General features: G+C 43.1%; 2 protein-coding genes across 2 annotated transcripts in view; one reads left to right on the top strand and one right to left on the bottom strand.

Moving 5' to 3' along the window:
• The first annotated feature begins 674 nt into the window (after positions 1-674).
• nanp (N-acetylneuraminic acid phosphatase) lies at positions 675-6,061 on the top strand. The gene is made up of 2 exons (XM_080193393.1): positions 675-807; positions 4,835-6,061. The coding sequence occupies exons 1-2, from the start codon at positions 706-708 to the stop codon at positions 5,480-5,482; spliced, it is 750 nt and encodes a 249-aa protein (XP_080049519.1). The 5' UTR covers positions 675-705; the 3' UTR covers positions 5,483-6,061.
• Positions 6,062-16,927: 10,866 nt separating this feature from the next.
• polr1b (RNA polymerase I subunit B) overlaps positions 16,928-19,258 on the bottom strand; it is a 31,174-nt gene continuing 28,843 nt past the window's right edge. Inside the window, exons 14-15 of the mRNA XM_080192954.1 lie at positions 18,719-18,972; positions 16,928-17,909 (exon numbers count right to left, since the gene is read on the bottom strand). Of these exons, the coding sequence (XP_080049080.1) occupies positions 17,027-17,909; positions 18,719-18,972 (1,137 nt within the window). The 3' untranslated portion in view covers positions 16,928-17,026. The remainder of the gene's footprint in view (positions 17,910-18,718; positions 18,973-19,258) is intronic.

Raw genomic sequence — 19,258 nt, 5'->3', positions numbered from 1 at the left:
GACTTTAACCAGGTACTGTAGAACTTCTTACTGTGTCCACATCATTATAGTAAGAAGTCTCACAACACCAGGTTAAAGTCCAACAGATTTACTTGGTAGCAAAAGCCACTAGCTTTCAAAGTACTGCTCCTTCGTCAGTTAAGCTTACCTGGTGTTGTGAGACTTCTTACCGTGTTTATCCCAGTCCAACGCCGACATCTGCACATCACATCATTATAATCATGGATAATCATCCAACTCGGTAACCAGCTCCTACTTTCCCATCCAACTACCTGGAAATAGTCAGGTGGACCTGGGCATTTCCATTCCCACTCAAAAAATTTCACTTCTCAATCGATTTGGGCGACGGTGGAGAGGAGATTTTAAAAGTTCCCTATGTAAACACTTGCGCCGAAAAAAAACTTACCAAATAAAAGAGCGCAAACTGCTCATTGACAACCGCACACTCCTCCTTCGATAAAATGGATGTATAATCCTCGTGCGCTCTCCATCTTTAACGGCCATTGACTTCGCGCGCTCCCCCTCCGAGCCATGTGACACACGTGATATCCCCCCCTCCCCCCAGTCGCATAACGCGCATGCGCTTCCCCATTGACCTAACGGCCGTGTGATGCGCGTGCGCTCTCTTTTCGAGCCGCGTGATGCGCATGCGCTCTCTCCTTCCGAGCCTGTTGAGTTGGCGGCTGCGGGACGCTGGCCAGTGTGATGGCGACTGCGGGAACCGGAGTCAGGCTGAGCGCGTTGCTGTTTGACTTGGACAACACCCTGGTCGACACGGCCGGGGCCAGCAGACAAGCGGAGCGACAGGTAAAGGAGGACCACCAACTTCCTCATTCAGGAAAAAAAAACCATCAGCCATCGAAATGAGGGACAACAAGATGAATCAACCTGTAGTCACATAAACCGCACTGCCTGGAACAGGCCGTTGAGCTTAACCAGTCAATGCTGCTCCTCGCACAACTATCAGCATAACCCTTTCTATGAAGCTTCCCCTTAAATGCATAATAATAAGGCAGTAGAAGGAATGACCTAGAGCTTCCTAAGTTTTGCTGCTCTTTACTGACCTAAGGGAGCAAAGTAGAAGCAACTCCGAGAATCCCTGCAGTGCAGGAGGCCATTTGACTCATTGAGCTTCCACCAGCAACATATCCAGGCCCTGTTCTTATAACCCCAATTTAGTGTGGCCAATCAACCTAACCCGCACTACTTCATGGAAAATAATGCTACCTACCCTTAACTAATTAACTCTGTTAAACAAGCACTGAAGATGGCAAAGGTACAATGAACTTTGGGTGAGGGATCTCAGATGTGCAGCACCAAAACTGACTTGGTATTTAACCACTGCTGACTGAACTAGTCAAGTCGTAACATACATATTAGCCGTATATGACAGGTGGTAAGGGACAATTTTTCTTAACTTTGTCTGCACTATGCCTGTTGCAGATGCATCTTCTGTCCATTACAGTACTGACCACTACACATTCTTTAAGGAGACAAAGCACTAACTACACAGTGAGGACACACTCTCTCGTGTTTGGCAGTATCACTGTGCTAAATGGTCTTGGAGGGAGTGCAGAGGAAGTTTACTAGGCTGATACCGGAGTTGAGGGGGTTGAGCTATGAGGAGAGGCTGAATAAACTAGGCTTGTACTCGTTAGAGTTTAGAAGAATGAGGGGAGATCTCATTGAGACATATAAGATGATGAATGGGATGGATAGGATAGAGGTGGAGAGACTGTTCCCGCTCAGAAAGGACAGTAGGACTAGGGGGCACAGCCTCAAGATAAAGAGGGGGGGGGGTGGTTTAGAACGGAGTTGAGGAGGAACTTCTTCACTCAAAGGGTGGTGAATCTCTGGAATTCTCTGCCCGTTGAAGTGGTGGAGGCTGCCTCGCTAAATATTTTTAAGACGCGGGTTAATGGGTTTTTGATAAGCGAGGGGATTAAGGGTTATGGGGAGAGGGCGGGAACGTGGAACTGAGCCACGACAGATCAGCCATGATCTTATTGAATGGCGGGGCAGGCTCGAAGGGCTGGATGGCCTACTCCTGCTCCTATTTCTTATGTTCTTATGTTATGTTCTTATGAGTCTACACCGACCACAATCCCACCCAGGCTCAATCCTCATAATTCCACGCACTTACCCTAGCTACCCCTGTAACACTAAGGGGCAATTAACAAAGAACAATACAGCACGGGAAACAGGCCCTTCGGCCCAACGAGCCCACGCCACCATCTTAAAGCATTTTCCTACATCTACCTTGACCCGTGTGTATGCGTATGGTACCCCCATTGAAAACCAGATTCAGGGGAGAATAATTTAGGGACAATTTGTTACACCAATCAGCCTAAGAGCACATCTTTGGGGTGTGGGGAGGAAATCCACACGACCACAGGGAGAATGCACAAACTCCCACAGACACTGGCCCAAATCCATGTATCTGTGTGAAAAACCTCCCTCTAGTATCCAAATTATACTTCTCCCCCCTCACCCTTAGCTTGTGACCCCTCGTGATATTTGTCTCCAATCTAGGAAAAAGCCTGCCACTGTTTACTCTATCTATTTATTATTCATTATTTTATACATCTATACACCTTAATCTCTGTCTTTCTAAGGAGAAGAGCCCCAGTTTACCCAATCTTTCCTCATAACCCAGTCCTTCCATACCAGGCAGCATCCTGGTAAACCTCCTCTGCACTCTCTCCAGGGTCTCCACGACCTTCCGGTAGTAAGGTGACCAGAACTGGACACAGTACTCCAAATGTGGTCTAACCAACGTTCTGTATAACTGTAGCATTGGACGCCAGCTCTCATACTCTATACCCCTTCCTATAAAGGCTAGCATTCCGTAAGCTTTCTTCACAACCTTCTCTACCTGGGTTGTCACCTTCAGAGACTTGTGCACTTGCACTCCCTGGTCCCTCTGTATTTCTATACTCTTAATTGGTCTACCCTTTATCATGTAACTCCTCCCTGCATTATTCCTTCCAAAATGCATCACCTCACATTTATCAGGATTAAATTCCATCTGCCATCTATCTGCCCAATATACCAGCCTATCTATATCCTGCTGTGTCACCTGACAATCCTCCTTGCTATCCACCAATCCTGCCATCTTGGTGTCATCTGCAAACTTGCTGATCACAATTGAGCATGGCCAAGCCACCTAAGCCGCACATCTTTGGATTGTGGGAGGAAACCCACACAAACACGGAGAGAATGTGCAAACACAGACAGTGACCCAAGTCGGGAATCGGCCTGTGAGGCAGCAGTGCTAACCACTGCCACCATACCACCTGTTTCTAATATTGATTGAGGGGTAAATATTGCTCAGGACACATGGGCTCTTCTTTGAAATAGTGCCATGGGATATTTTACATTTGCCTGGCAAAGCAGATAGGGCCTCAGCTCAATATCTCATCCAAAAGACAGCACCTCTGGCAATGCAGTGCTGCCTCAGTACTGCATGAAAGTGTCGGCTTTGATTTTGAGTCCTGGAGTCCAGCTTATGTAAGTGCTACTGCTGAAATTATGACTGACACTGTCATAGGAGACCATGCAAAAAATGTGATGACTACTGATGTGACCCATTCAGCAGATGTACTGGGTATATAATGCCAACTTCCTCAATACTTTCCAATTGAGCCTCTAATTTGGCATGTAGGTCATAGGGGACCAGTTGTGTCTTAAAGTATTTAGGTCAGGCTTCTGGGTCCACGTAGATAAAAGCAAATAACTGTGGATGCTGAAATCGAAAGAGAAAATGCTGGAAAATCTCAGCAGATCTGGCAGCATCTGTAAGGAGCTAAAAGGGCTGATATTTCAAGTCCAGATGACACTTTGTCAAACCTCAGCTCTTTCCTCTCCTTACAGATGCTGCCAGACTTGAGATTTTCCAACATTTCCTCTCTTTGGGTCCACATAGATCTTGGGAAGATTAGAGTTGCTAGGGCCAAGGCCTTCTTGAACACTTTGGGTACTTCCCAATGACTTTGTAAACATTGCCAATACTCGTTTTAAATGTCTGTTGCCAATCCAGGTGGATTTTCTGTAGCCAGTTCCTTCCCAAAAGGCTGAGTCCTGATCCTTTCCCCACTATTACGGGGAGATGGACTGTCTGTTGCCCATATGTAACTGGGGTTACAGTGGTCCCAACAATACATAAGGGTTCCCTAGAGTATGTGGCCAACCTAGCCTTGGTGTCCTGCTGGCTTAAAGGCAAGATGCTCAGAGTTGCGTAAAAGTCTGTTCCCCAATAATAGAGACAACGGTTCCTGTGTCTACCTCCATGTCTGGTGAGTAGCCATTTACTTGGAGTTTAATCTTGTGAGCTAAGAGGGGACATGAGAAGTCTTTGGCAGGTAAGATCAAGGAAAACTTTCTATAGGTATGTCAGGAATAAAAAAAATGACTAGAGTAAGAGATACGTTCCCCCCCTCAGCCTCCTCTGCTCCATAGAAAGCAGTCCAAACCTATCCAGTCTCTCTTACATAGCTCAAACACTTCATCCTAGGCAGCATCCTGGTGAATCTCCTCTCTATCCCCTCCAGTACAGTCACATCCTTGCTATTGTGAGGTGAGCAGAACTGCACACAATATTTTAGCTGTGCTCTAACTAATATTCTGTAGAGCCTCCCTGCTGTTACACTCTATGTACGACAGATAAAGACAAGTGTCCCATATGTCTCCACCTAAAACTAATCACTTCTTTCTTGGGCTATACTCTGTTCAAGTATTGTTTTAACTCTGACCATTAGTTCAAAGATATTTTATTCACAAACATGGATGAAAAATTATAAGTTTGAATTTATACTGATTTTCTTCCTCCCACAAGGTTAAGGATTTATTGATATCACAACATGGTTATGAAGAGACTGTTGCTGACATGATTATTGAGAAGTTTAATACTAAGTTAGAGAAGGAACATCCTGATCCCTCTACAAAGATAGATATCGATGAAGAGCGCACATTATTTTTGGAATTGGCTATACGAGAAACAAACAGACATAAACCAGACCTGGACTTGGCTAAACAATGTTATTTTCTGTGGAAAAGGACAAGACTCCAACACATTCACATCCCGGAGGAGGTGAAGGCCATGTTGATGGAGCTCCATCAGTCCTACAAGTTGCTTTTATTAACCAATGGGAGTTCTTCAGTACAAAGGGAAAAGATTAAAGTTTGCCAGTGCCAGCAGTACTTTGACCTGATAGTCGTAGGCGGTGAGCATCCGGAGCAGAAACCAGCTCGCTCTATTTTCCAGGAATGTTTCAGGCTCTTGGGAGTGAAGCCTGATACCTGCGTGATGATCGGTGACAATCTAAAGACAGATATTGAAGGTGGGGTGAATGCTGGTGTTAGAGCAACTATCTGGATAAATAATAATGGAAAGCCTGATGGAGAAAGTACAGTACCTGACTATACTGTGAAATCTGTACTAGATGTTAAGGAAATTTTGGAAAACATTAAATGTAAAGGTTAACTGGAAATAGTAATCTCCTATTTGTGTACTTTGCACAATTTTAATGGGAATAGTAGTTCAAAATAGAAGCTTAAGGATGTCCTCTTTGGTTTTTCTATCTTATTGGGACAGGGATCTAATGTTTACAGGATCATCACACTGTTACCCAAAACAAATAATTTTCCAAAAGCACAACTTAAAAATACACTGGATCCTTAACTGTTTAGTTTTGAAACCTCACGGAAACTTAGAAAATAAGTGCAGGAGTAGGCTATTTGGCCCCTTGAGCCTGCACCATCATTCAATATGATCTTGGCTGCATGCACTTACAGTATCCCACTCCCTCTTTCTCTCCTTACCTCTTGATCCCTTTAGCCACAAGGGCCACATCCAGTTCTCTCTTGAACATATCTAACAAACTGGCCCCAACAGCTTCCTGTGGTAGAGAATTCCACAGGTTCACAACTCTGAAGTTCTTCCTCATCTCAGTCCTAAATGGCTTACCCCTTATTCTTAGACTGTGACCCCTAGTTCTGCACTTCCCCAACAGGGGGAGCATTCTCCCCACATCTAGTCTGTCCAGTCCCCTGAGTATTTTGTATGTTTAGAACATAAGAACATAAGAAATAGGAGCAGGAGTAGGCCATCTAGCCCTTCGAGCCTGCCCCGCCATTCAATAAGATCATGGCTGATCTGTTGTGGCTCAGTTCCACTTTCCCGCCCTCTCCCCATAACCCTTAATCCCCTCTCTTATCAAGAACCCATCAACCCGCTTCTTAAAAATATTTAGCGAGGCAGCCTCCACCACTTCAACGGGCAGAGAATTCCAGAGATTCACCACCCTTTGAGTGAAGAAGTTCCTCCTCAACTCCGTTCTAAACCGCCTCCCCTTTATCTTGAGGCTGTGCCCCCTAGTCCTACTGTCTTTTTTGAGCGGGAAGAGTCTCTCCACCTCTATCCTATCCATCCCATTCATCATCTTATACGTCTCAATGAGATCTCCCCTCATTCTTCTAAACTCTAACGAGTACAAGCCTAGTTTATTCAGCCTCTCCTCATAGCTCAATCCCCTCAACTCTGGTATCAGCCTAGTAAACCTCCTCTGCACTCCCTCCAGGGCCAAAATATCCTTGCGTAGGTGCGGCGCCCAAAACTGCACACAGTACTCCAGCTGCGGCCTCACCAATGCCCTATACAGCTGCAGCAAGACCTCCCTACTTTTATATTCAATCCCCCTCGCTATGAAGGCCAGCATCCCATTTGCCTTCCTGACCACCTGCTGCACCTGCAAGCTGGGTTTTTGCGACTCATGCACAAGGACCCCGAGGTCCCTCTGCACCGTCGCCTGCTGCAGATCTATGAGATCTATGAGATCCTCTCATTCTTCTAAATTCCAGTGAGTACAAGTCCAGTCGATCTAGTCTTTCTTCATTTGTCAGTCCTCCATTCCAGGAATCAGTCTGGTCAACATTCGCTGGACTCCGTCAATAGCAAGAATATTCTTCCTCAGACTAGGAGACCAAAACTGCACATAATACTTAATGCGTGGCTTCACCAAGACCCTGTATAACTGTAGCAAGACATCCTTACTCCTATACGCAAATCCTCTTGCTATGAAAGCCAGCATGCCATTAGCTTTCCTCACTGCCTGCTGTACCTGCATGACCACCTTCAGTGACTGTTCCACCATGACACTCAGGTCATGTTGCACTTCCCCTCTTCCTAAACTATTTAGATAACATTCCTCTTTCCTGTTTTTGACACCAAAGTAAATAAGCTCACATTCATCCATATTATTATTGTATTTGCCAACTCAGCCAGCCTATCCAAGTCACCCTACAGCCTCTTAGCATCCTCCTCACAGCACACAGTCACCTAGCTTAGTGCAAATTTGGAAATAATGTATTCAATTCCTTTGTCCAAATCATTATATTGTGAATAGTGGGGGTCCCAGCACTAAACCTGCAGTACCCTACTAGCCACTGCCTGCCACTCTGAAAAGGATCTGTTCATTCCCACTCTCTGCTTCCTGTCTGCCAATCGGTTCTCCACATCAATACATTCTCTCCAATACCATAAGCTTTGATTTTGCTCACTAATCCCTTGTTTGGGACCTTGTGAAAAGCCTTTTGAAAGTCCATATACACAATATCCACTGGTTCACCCTTGTCCATTCTACTGGTCATATCGTCAAAAAAATTCCGGAAGATTTGCCAAGCACAGTTTCTCTTTAGTCAATCCATGCTGACACAGACTAATCCTGTCATCGCTTTCCAAATACTTAATTACATCCTTAATAATTGACTCTAGTATTTTCCCCACCATCGATGTCAGGCTAACCAGTCTATAATTCCCCATTTTCTCCCTTTTTTTAAAATGTAGAGTTATATTATGTAACTCCAATTCACTGGAAATCTTCCAGAGTCTATAAAATGTTGGAAAATGATCACCAGTGTATCCGTTATGCCTAGGGCCACTTCCTTGAGTACTCCAAGATGCAGAGCATCAGGCCCTGGGGACTAATCAGGTTTTAATCCCAGTAATTTCTCCAATAAAATTTCCTAGCTAATAAGGATTTCCTCAGTTCCTCCTTCAGGCTAATGGTAGAAGCTTTGGAAATCTTTTAAACTTGGTAGTGAAAGCTTTAAAAATGTTTTGAATGCTCTTTTAAAAACTATTGTTTGGAGCTGCGTTATTTTTAATTTCTCATATCAAAGCTCATGTTCAGTGTAACAAAAGGAAATCAGTTGGAAGAAGAAGCCAAGTTATCTCAGCTCTTCAAAGCATTCATTTTGTTTTTTTAAATATATCATTAGACAGTAATTAATTTGTGGCAATTATCAGGAAACGTAGCATGCAGTCCAATCCCAGTGTTCAAATACAGCAGATCAGAATGGAAGTAATTTGTGTTTAACTTGGTGCAATCTGAGATTTGATAAGATTGTAAAAGATTAGGCGAATTTGTTTTAATTTCTATTTTAAAATAGGTGTTTTGTGTTTAGGATTTCAAACCGCAATGTCGTGACAACTGAAATATCTTCTCCCCATCTTTGAAATGATGTTTCAGTGCCAACCAAACTGACCAAGAGACACCAGATTCAAGTTGATGTCAGTCAGATTGGGTGCTTGGGCATAGAAAAGTGGGACCAAGTTATCGTGCAGCTCCTCCTTCACAGAAAGGAAACAGGATTGAGATGGCCTATGGTAGTATCCATGATTGAATTACTTGCCCGCTATTACTGTCCAGTCCAAATGATCAATACAGTAAAGTGACGTGAGTTAAAATAAAAATTCCCTTTTAAATTGTGACGGTTAGAGTACAGTACCACACAGAATTATTTCAAGTGGGTTCAGGCTTCCGAATGATTGATTGGTGGATTGTAAAGTTCAAGAAAAATCATGAAATATAGAATAAAGACATTACATTGTATGTAGGGGAAACTGAGGTGTAACATAAACTAGCTTAAAGTTTATTTATAACACTGCAATGAAGTTACTGCGAAAATCCCCTACTCTGGTGCCTATTTGGGTACACTGAGGGAGAATTTAGTATGGCCAATGCATCTAATGAGCACATCTTTCAGACTGTGGGAGGAAACCGGAGCACCCAGAGGAAACCCACACACAGGGAGAACGTGCACTCCACACAGACACTGACCCAAGCTGGGAATCAAACCCAGGATCCTGGTGCTGTGAGGCAGCAATGCTAACCACTGTGCTGCTCCACTAGTAATGCTGTGGTAGAAATTATACAAAATTAAGTATAATATCAAATGAGATTATCAGCCCACGCTGCATTTTAGCTCTCTTATTTGAAAGGTTTATTTTTAAAAAAAGACTTGAAATGACTTGCACAGAATAGTATATTTATGTTCCCACTGCTGTTTTGTCAATGTTGTATAATGTGTCATAAATGAAGTGTGAAATTTAAATCAAAAAGCAAATACACTAATGCCTCAAACTTAATTGTTTGGAAATTACAATGCAGTTGCTTGAGGCAGGAAAGGAGCCTGTTGAATTTCTGAATCCAATCTGTAATTATTATGCACGTTAAAACTGTCTCGAGATACATTTGGATAATGTCTGCATCAGAAACAAAATTAAAGGTTTTCATTCATTGTTTGTATCCCTTTGACAGATAATTAAATATTTCTACAAGTGTGCTTATGATTTTTTTGAAAACTAAGTATTCCAGCAGAGGAGAAGCTTTAATTAATCAGTTCAATAATAAGGCCCGATTAGAAAGAATTCCACTAAGAAGGAAATTAAAAGTTATGTTTATCTTTATCAGGTATGACTATTCTGACTAACTGCTCAGCATATCTTGAATACAAATTTCTTCTATCCCAACCACCCCCAGCTATACAGGCACAGGGTAGATTTTCTTCAGGGTTGGTCTTGCAGGGTATTTGACAGTCACAAAATGCTTCTGGTGCTATTCAGCTGCAAGGAAAAAGGACAGGTGTACTAGTTTGACACAATAGTGGAAACTAAGTAGTATTAGGGACCAGATTAGAAGCTCCAACGTTATAGAATCCCCACTGTGCAGATGGAGGCCATTCGGCCCATCAAGTCTGCACCCATTCTGACTAAGCATCTTAATCAGACCCTACCCCTGTCACCACACACACAGGGAGAAGGTATATTATGAAGTTAGCCTAGACTCCAACTATTTTTGATTTTGGCATTATTGTGAGCATATGATGTTCTGCTCGAGGTGTGATTCTGTTGACCCAGTAGTTTATTTAACAACATGGTTAAAAGTATAACAAAAAATTGGCATAATCTTTACCAGTTGAGATACTTAAACATGACAAGGTATAATACTTAACTGATAGCTATTTCTATTAGTATCTATTCAAACAATATCCCCACAGATATAAATTCCTCTTCAGAATTGGTTAGCAAGACACAGGCTTACCTGAATTCCCAGTCCTCCAGCCTTTTAACCTCTCTGGATAGAGATAGAGGTCAACCACGGAAAGCAACTGGCCCAGACAGGGTACCCAGACAAGCACTCAGATCCTGCGCAGATGAGCTGGCGGGGGTATTCACAGACATTTTCAACCTCTCTGTTTACAACGATTTGAGGTCCCTATCTGTTTCAAGAAGATGGCCATCAGCTTGGTACCTGAAGAAAATCACGCAGCATGCCTTAATGATTATCGGCCAGTGGCTCTGACATCTATCATTATGGAGTGCTTTGAAAGGCTAGTCATGGCACGAATCAACTCCAGCCTCAGGACTACCTGGATACAGTAGTTTACCTATTGCTGCGACAGGTCCACAGCAGATGCCATCTCTCTGGAGCATTAACAAGGACACTTTTGTCAGACTCCTATTTGTTGACTATAGCTCAGGCTTTAACGCTATTTTTTCCACGAAACTCATCTCCAAACTGTGTCCTGGGCCTCAACACCCCACTCTGCAATTGGATCCTGAACTTCCTGACTCAGACCACCATCAGTAAGGATGGGCAACAACACTACCATGATCATTCTCAACACCAGTGCCCCATAAGGCTGTGTTCTCAGCCCCCTACTACTTATACACCTATGACTGTGTGGCCAAATCGCCCTCCAATTTTCAAGTTCGCTGATGACGCCACTGTAGTGGTTTAGATCTCAAACAATGATGAGACAGAGTACAGGAATGAGAGAATCTGGTGAACTGGTGCAGCAAAAATAATCTCTCCCTCAACGTCAACAAAACAAAGGAGATTGTCATCAACTTTAGGAAGCATAAAGGAGAAGATACACCTATCTACATCAATGGGGATGAAGTAGAAAGGGTCAAGAGCTTCAAGTTTTTAGGCGTCCAGATCACCAAGATCCTGTCCAGGTCCTCCCAGTGCCAACACTATAGTTAAGAAAGCTCACCAATGCCTCTACTTACTCAGAAAACTAGGAAATTTGACATGTTAGCTACAATTCTCACCAACTTTTACAGATGCACCACAGAAAGCATTCTTTCTGGTTGTATCACAGCTAGGTATAGTTCCTGCTCTGCCCAAGACCACAAGAAACTGCAAAAGGTCATGAATGTAGCCCAATCATGGGGTATCCAGACGGGCACTCAGATCCTGCGTGGGTCAGCTGGCAGGGAGTATTCACAGACATTTTCAACCTCTCTTTACAATAATTTGAGGTCCCCATCTGCTTCAAGATGATTATCATCAGCATGGTACCTAAGGAAAACCAAGCAGTGTGCCTTAGTGACTATTGGCCAGTGGCTCCAACATCCCTCATTATGAAATGAACCAGCCTCCCATCCATTGGCTCTGTTTACATTTTCTACTGCCTCGACAAAGCAACCAGTATAATTAAGAACCCCACGGACCCTGGACATTCTCTCTTCCACCTTCTTCTGTCAGGAAAAAGTCTGAAGTCATGTACTAAATGACTCAAGAACAGCTTCTTCCCTGCTGTTGTCAGACATTTGAATGGACTTACCTTGCATTAAGTTGATCTTTCTCTATATGCTAGCTATGACTATAATACTACATTCTGCACTCTCTTATTCCCTTCTCTATGAATGGTATGTTTTGTCTGTATAGCCTCAGGGAACAATACTTTTCACTGTTAATACATCTGACAGTGATAAATCAAATCAAAAACACCCACCTTCTGTCTGTCAGACAACAGCCTCCAGGGGAAAACCTGTCTTCACACAGAAGAAATCAAATGAGATGGGGCAGGGGGGTGTAAACGAGGGGGAGCAGGGGACCACTTCTTGCCTTTTACAGACCTCTGGAGATAGATACCTATGTTCTAACAGGTCCCCAGACTTCAATTTCCAGAAAGAGAAAGTGCTGCTGCTTTTTTCCAAGTTCAAGCTGCAACTGTCTGCTTTTTTACTCTGTAAGCCAAGCTCCCCTATATATGATGTTCTTCTGGTCAATTAACCTAATCAAACCTTACTCATAAACCCCAGGGCAGTTCTTTTAACAGCCCAACAAGTAAAACGAACTCAAATTAACTTAGGGACAAATTAAGAGGGGCAGCCCCCCCAAAAAGGGGGGACGGCCCAAACAGTGATAGTCCAAAGGAAACTTAAAACATTAAATCAAAATGTTGTTGTAAGGGTCTATAACACACACCAGCCCCTGCGGTGCCCAGCGGGCGCGGAAGGTGTCAACTGCACCCGTGGACACCGCGTACTCCGTCTCCAGGGACACCTGGCCGCAAACGTAGCCGCGGTAGAGGGGCGGGCAGGCAGTCAGGATGATGGCCCCGTCGATTGCCCGCTGCCTGGACCTGTTGATGGCGCGTCTCGCCAGGCCCAGCAGCAAGTTCATGAGGAGGTCGGCGTCCCGATGCACACCCCAGGGCACAACTCTAAGAATAACAATAAGACATTGGCCCAGATTAAAACAAACTCCATTAATTAGGATGAATTAGCCTTCGGCAAATCAGCAGTGGGCTGCCAGCTGTAGACAATTCAGCTTTGTAATCAGAGTTGAAATATAAAACAGTCCCTTCAAAAAAAAAGACACAAAATACATTTCCTAAAGGTACAGTATCCCCACAATAGCACTGCCAATCCTGGATAGCCAGGAAGACTGCTGGAATGAAGGTTTGTTCTCTGTACATTAGTATTAGCAACCTGGAGAAAAAAGTATTTTGCATTCTTTTAATTTTGTCTCAGCCTGTCTGTCTGCACCATGATTCTGTCACATTACTTCCAGTAGAATTAATGTTGCGTGGGATCAACTACCAGGGAATTCTCTGCCTGTTTTCAATGGTTTTTGGCTCTGAAATAATCTTGCTAAATTTCTCCACATCTGACCCCTTAAAATCTACTGCTTTGACTGTGCATTTGTTAATCCATCTCAATATCTACTCTGACTCAATAGTTAGAGTGACACAAGGTCACATACTCAACCAGTGTGTGATGGGACCAAAAGAGAGAATGTGGAAAATCTCAGCAGGTCTAGCAGCATCTGTAAGGAGCAAAAAGAGCTGACATTTCAAGTCCAGATAATTTTTTGTCAGAGCAGGAACCAGTGAAATCCCACTGGAAACAGCCTTCCAGTCGCAAAAATAGGATTCCTTTTTTGTTTCCTATCACTGGACCACTTTTGTATCCAACTTGCAACATTTCCCTGGATCCCATGGGCTGTTACTTTTTTTAAATTGGTATGTCATTCAGGAACTTTGTCAAAATCCATATAGATCACATCAATCCTTCTTGTTAACTCCCAATGCCCATATTTCTTTAGGGTATGAGGCATGTTCATAAGAATACACATTCAAATCGCTTACTCACAAATTAAAATGGGTGTCCTGCAGTTATGTGCATCTCATATAACCATAGGTTGACTGAAAGGTAAAAATGTACCTAGGAACAGAAGTGCACGTAGCTGTTGATGAAATCAGTGCATGAATCAGATAATGAAGATAAATGGATGGCACAATGCTTTTTGTCAGAGCAGAATTTTAAAAAATAACGCTTAGTAACTGCAAGGCACCAGTAGCTGTCTGTATTATATATAAACTGATTAAAATCAGATACTGGACAATTTTTGGCACAATCTTATGCTGCAGTTTCTGATCCACAATTAATTACTCACGTATAGTGCCTGCATATTATGGGAACTGCAGCCTGCTTCATTTTTTCGGCAACCTAAAAACTTCAGTAACTCGCCTTCAAATTATTTTCAAAAACACAATATAGAAAATATCTGCAGGACTGGGTGGTGCAGCCATGCCATAATGGGTATTTTTTTGAAGAGCACTGCATTTAAATTAAGTACGGTAAGAGATTTCACAACATCAGGTTAAAGTCCAACAGTCCAAACCTGTTAGACTTTAACCTGGTGTTGTGAGACTTCTGTGTTTGCCCCAGTCCAATGCCAGCATACCCACATCATGGCTTTAAATTAAGTTTCAGTCTGAACTGATAGACTGAAGCATAATTCAACCCATTTAAAAATGTAATTTTTGCAAACTGAATTCAGTAATTATGCATGAGGAAGGTCCATCTTAATTCATCCACCCAGAGATTCCGACATCCATACAAAGTCCACCATTCCATAGCTTATAATTCATAAAAATTATACAATCCCTACAGTGGAGAGACTGTTCCAGCCTGCGCTGACACCAATCCCAGGCCCTTTCCCTGTAACCCCATGTATTTACCCTGCTAATCTCCTAAGGGTAATCAATCCAACCCGCAGATCTTTGGACTGTGGGAGGAAACCCACACAAACACAGGGAGAACATGCAAACTCCAGATAGACAGTGACCTGAGGCTAGAATTGTACCAGGGTCTCTGGCACCTTGAAGCAGCAGTGCTAGCCACTGTGCCACCAAAACAATTTTTTTTTTTACAAAATATATTTCTAGGGAGTTCATCTTTACTACTGCCTGGTTTCTATTCCACATATTGATAATGTAAAAAATGTTTTGATGGTAATTCTAATGTAGCCTCTCACTTGTTTGAACCTGTTGAACAATTGATTTACGCTAATGGATGTACCACCAGACTGGTGATGACAAGGGTGGAATATTGTGTCCTCCAAGATGAGCTTGGTGGAGGGGATGCATTTAGTTGGAAGGGAAGGTGGCAGGTAGGGACCTTCCTACCCTGAGTCCAGGATGTGAAAACCCATGTACAGAACTTGCTGAAACTCCCATGTTTCTGCAGTCTTTCCTCAAAGATCCAGACACCTAACATCTGGTAGTTCTTCTCTTAAGCTCCCCTAGTTTCCCTTGTACCATAGTGACCTGAACTGAAATGCAAGATGTCTTTTTCTCATTCATTCATGAGACATGGGCGTCACTGGCTGGCCAGCATTTATTGCCCATCCTAGTTGCCCTTGAAGGTGGTGGTGAGCTGCCTTCTTGAATTGCTGCAGTCCATGTTCTGTGGCCCACAATGCCGTTATGGACAGAATTTCAGGATTTTGACCAGCAACCATGAAGGAATGGTGATATATTTCCAAGTCAGGGTGATGAATGCCTTGGAGGGAAACTTGTATTCCCATGGAACACGATACTTGGTGGTTCCCATGAATCTGCACTCCTTGGCCTTCTAGATGAAAATGGTTGTGGGTGCCACAACATGTAATTTAAAATGAAGAAGTTCTGTTGTGAAATTGTGGTGGTTATCACTTATATCAGGAATTTCCACTCAAGGGTAGATACTACAATTTTGTAAATTTAGGAGAAGTAGTAATCCCAGCCTGCTGAAAGATTTCTTACAGAATTTTTGAATAGCTCTTTAATATCAGATCCTTGAAACTGCTCAAATATTTGCATAGTGAAAGATTAATAATATGTGCTAACATTTGATTTTTCAAATCATAGCCAGATTTGAGAGCCAGGTGCAAAGTTACAACAAGATAAGTCCCACTGGAATTTCTTGTGCAATAATTGAAGACTTGTATGTTACCTTATCATAACTCCCTGAAATGTCTAATCGCATTCCATATCAGACAAAATGCGGTCAGTTTTATTGTGCCAGGAAATCTAGTAAATTTCAGAATCGGTGAATGACCAATTGATTGTTTTTCTTCCAGTGTTGGTTAAGAGAAATGTTAAAGACAGATGCCACAACTCCTGGTAAATTAGGATCCTAAATCCGTGCCCAAACCACTAGGACAGGTTGAAAATATTCAAAGCTCAGCACTTTCTGCTGTTATTAGTAAAAAAAAGTACAATTTCAAACTTCCTCCAGTTTCCCATTCTTTGTAACAAGTGTAAGGTTATCAAGCAAACAGAATCCAGACTGGGAGGCAGTGAAGATCAGAACTCTAAACTGATGTACTGCACCCTGAAGGTCTCTTTCAAAGTAGCAGAGCTGAGATTTGAGTCTGGACTGTGGTACAGCACGGTGGCACAGTGGTTAGCACTACTGCCTCAGTGCCAGGAACCCAAGTTCACTTCCCAGCTTGGGTGACTGCGTGTGGAGTTGGACATTCTCTCCGTGTCTGCACGAGTTTCCTCCGGGTGCTCCGGTTTCCTCCCACAGTCCCCATGCTAAATTAACCCTACTGTCAGGGGACTAGCTAGGGTAAACGTATAAGGTTTGTTTAGTACTGTGGTCAATGTAGACTTGACAGGCCAAATGGCCACCTTCTGCACTGTCGGGATTCTATGCGAACCTCAAGTGGATGTTAAAGGAACCCTATTAGCAGGGAGGAAATAAAAAAAAATAATTTCTTGAAAAATAAATGTTATTTACTGGTTGTGCTGTGTCCACAACAGCAGCGCTCAAGACTGCACTTTTAGTAGACATAATAAAAGTAGATTCTCACACAAAAAATATTCTGCAAGTATTGCTGCTATGGTATACAATTCACCCTGAAGCTTTGCTGAATGCAACTTCAAACACATTAGCTGCAACCAGTCAAAAGCAACTTAATTCTCAAATAAATCCCACGAGATATCAATGCATGTGCTGCCACCAAGAGTCCGCAGCAAGATCCAAATATAAAAATCGGCCGGAAAACAGTCTTACTGCTCTTACCATGTGCTATCATTCCTCATTCTGTACAAAATATACAAACTGAGTGAAATACATTTATCAAAAAGAAAACCCTGCTGAAATGAGCCTGCCATATCATCTCACGTCCAGTCGAACCTTAATGTTCATTGCTGCCAGTTCAGCTACGAAGTATCGGAAAACATAAGGCACGGAGACAATCTCAACGGTGTCTGACTGGTGACAGAGAGTGCACTGATATTTCCTATGACGTGTGGCAGACCATGATGGTGGGGGCTTTTCCAGTACTGGCGACAGAAGGCTGCCGCACTTGATGCAAACATGAGCAACAGATCGGTCGGAGCAATTGAAGAGGCGATCTTGAAGCAAGAAGGATGTTCCGTGGGCCAGCAGGGCATCACGTTCCATCTCCCCAAATCGAATACCACCTTGGACATTTCTCCCTCCTAGGGGCTGGTTGGTCACCTTATCCCTCGTCCCAGTAGTTCTAACTTGGAACTTGTCGGACACCATGTGTCGCAGACGCTGATAGTAAACCACTCCAATGAAAATATCAGCCTCCAGCTCCAACCCACTAATGCCACTGTAGAGCTTTTCCGTGCCATAGTAGTTGTATCCAGCAGCCTGCAGCATCTTCCCAAAATATTCTAGGGCAGAGTTTTCCTCAGAGAAGGTGAACGGTGTGGCGTCATGGCACAACCCATGCATGGCAGCAGATTTACCCGCCATGCTTTCAATCAGCATCCCGATGGTCATACGGGAAGGGAATCCATGGGGATTGAACAGAATGTCTGGCATCATTCCACTCTCCGTGAACGGCATGTCTTCTGCTGGCCACAAACGACTCAAGATGCCCTTTTGTCCATGCCGGCTCGCAAACTTATCCCCAATGGTGGGGTTACGAGGGACTCTCATGGTGATGCACACACGCTTAAATGGTGCAGTTCCATTATCATTACTGCAGACTTTGATGTTATCCACGACACAGCTTTCTTTGCTCCTGCAGAAAATCAGGCAACATTTTTTTGTAAAGAGTTAAATCTATTCACAATCTTTAAAGCTCAGCACCTGGTTAAAAACTACCCAACCACAAGACTTTAACGTTATCGTAAGTTTCAACAATGGTAACTTTGACCACAAACTAAACTACGAACTGGAAATGAACAAAGTCAGAAGTGGCCATGCTCCGCCAAAAACTTCTGGTGATCAAAATGCAACATTTTTTTGGAAGCTTGCACCTCTGGGTCCATCAGAAAAGGGGAAGTTTTGCTTTATCCTGCAAAAGTGATGTGGGAAAAGCTGTTCTCACAGCGAGTGATTCAGGTCAGGGCAATGCCTGGCAGTGCGGTGAAAACATTCAAGAGGGCGTTAGATGATTATTTGAATAGGGACAGCATGCAGGGGTATGGGGAAAAGGCAGTCGTGATTTTCATTTGGAGTGTCAGTGCAGACATGATGAGCCAAATGGCCTCCTTCTGCACCGTAATAATCCTGTGATGTTACTGAAACATCCCAAAATCATACCACACATTATCTTTCGAAGTACAGCCACTGTCACTATGTAGCCCAACAAAGTATTAATTGCCCGTTGGTGTATATTTTTTTAAATATATATCAATCTCTGTCAGCGAGTGTGCAGAGGGCAAAAATACAAAACATTTCACTCGTCAATATAAATGTCACAGGATACAAATTCAAGCTCAGATTTCACTTGGACCTTTTGACAAAAAGCAGTGCAAAGAAAATCAGGAATATTTTCCATACTGTAACAACGTACAGTATCACACACACCATCAAAATTTTACTTACTTGTAGTACATCACAGAACTCTCACCAGTGTTGAGATTCACGTAACTATAAAATGGATCACCATACTCCAGTACGGCCCCAATAAACGGTAGTCCATCATCATCAAGTTTCTGTGCCGTTCGCTTATCACCAGGTTTGACACCAAATACAAACAATCCATCATTTTGCTTAATCTTTTGGTCAAGGTCTATCATTTCAGTCTTATAAACACTTCCATGAGCAAATCCTCGTTCCCAAGATGCCTTGTTGACAATCTTTTTCACACATGTTTGGAAAAAAACACAATTAGGGTCTGTACTGCATACAGCTAGTTCAACTTGAGAATATTTTCCAAAACTAAACAGTGCTTGGTCTGAACTTCTGCGAGTGGCAATCACTCCACTTCTACTTTCTTACTTGCATATCTTGATTCTCTCTCACCCATCGTACCACCGCAGGCTGGATGAGAACTATGGGGAGCAGGTGCTCCTCAGGCCTTCAGTCAAGGGCTGCAGAATTAGATGGAAGGAGGCCCCTCTTCTCTTAGCACCAGTAGCCTAA

The sequence above is a fragment of the Carcharhinus amblyrhynchos genome, chromosome 7, assembly GCF_965287045.1.
Source record: "Carcharhinus amblyrhynchos chromosome 7, sCarAmb.v2.hapA, whole genome shotgun sequence".
Taxonomy (NCBI): Eukaryota; Metazoa; Chordata; class Chondrichthyes; order Carcharhiniformes; family Carcharhinidae; genus Carcharhinus; species Carcharhinus amblyrhynchos.
Note: the sequence above shows the minus strand (reverse complement) of the source record. Positions and strands in the feature narration are given on the sequence as shown.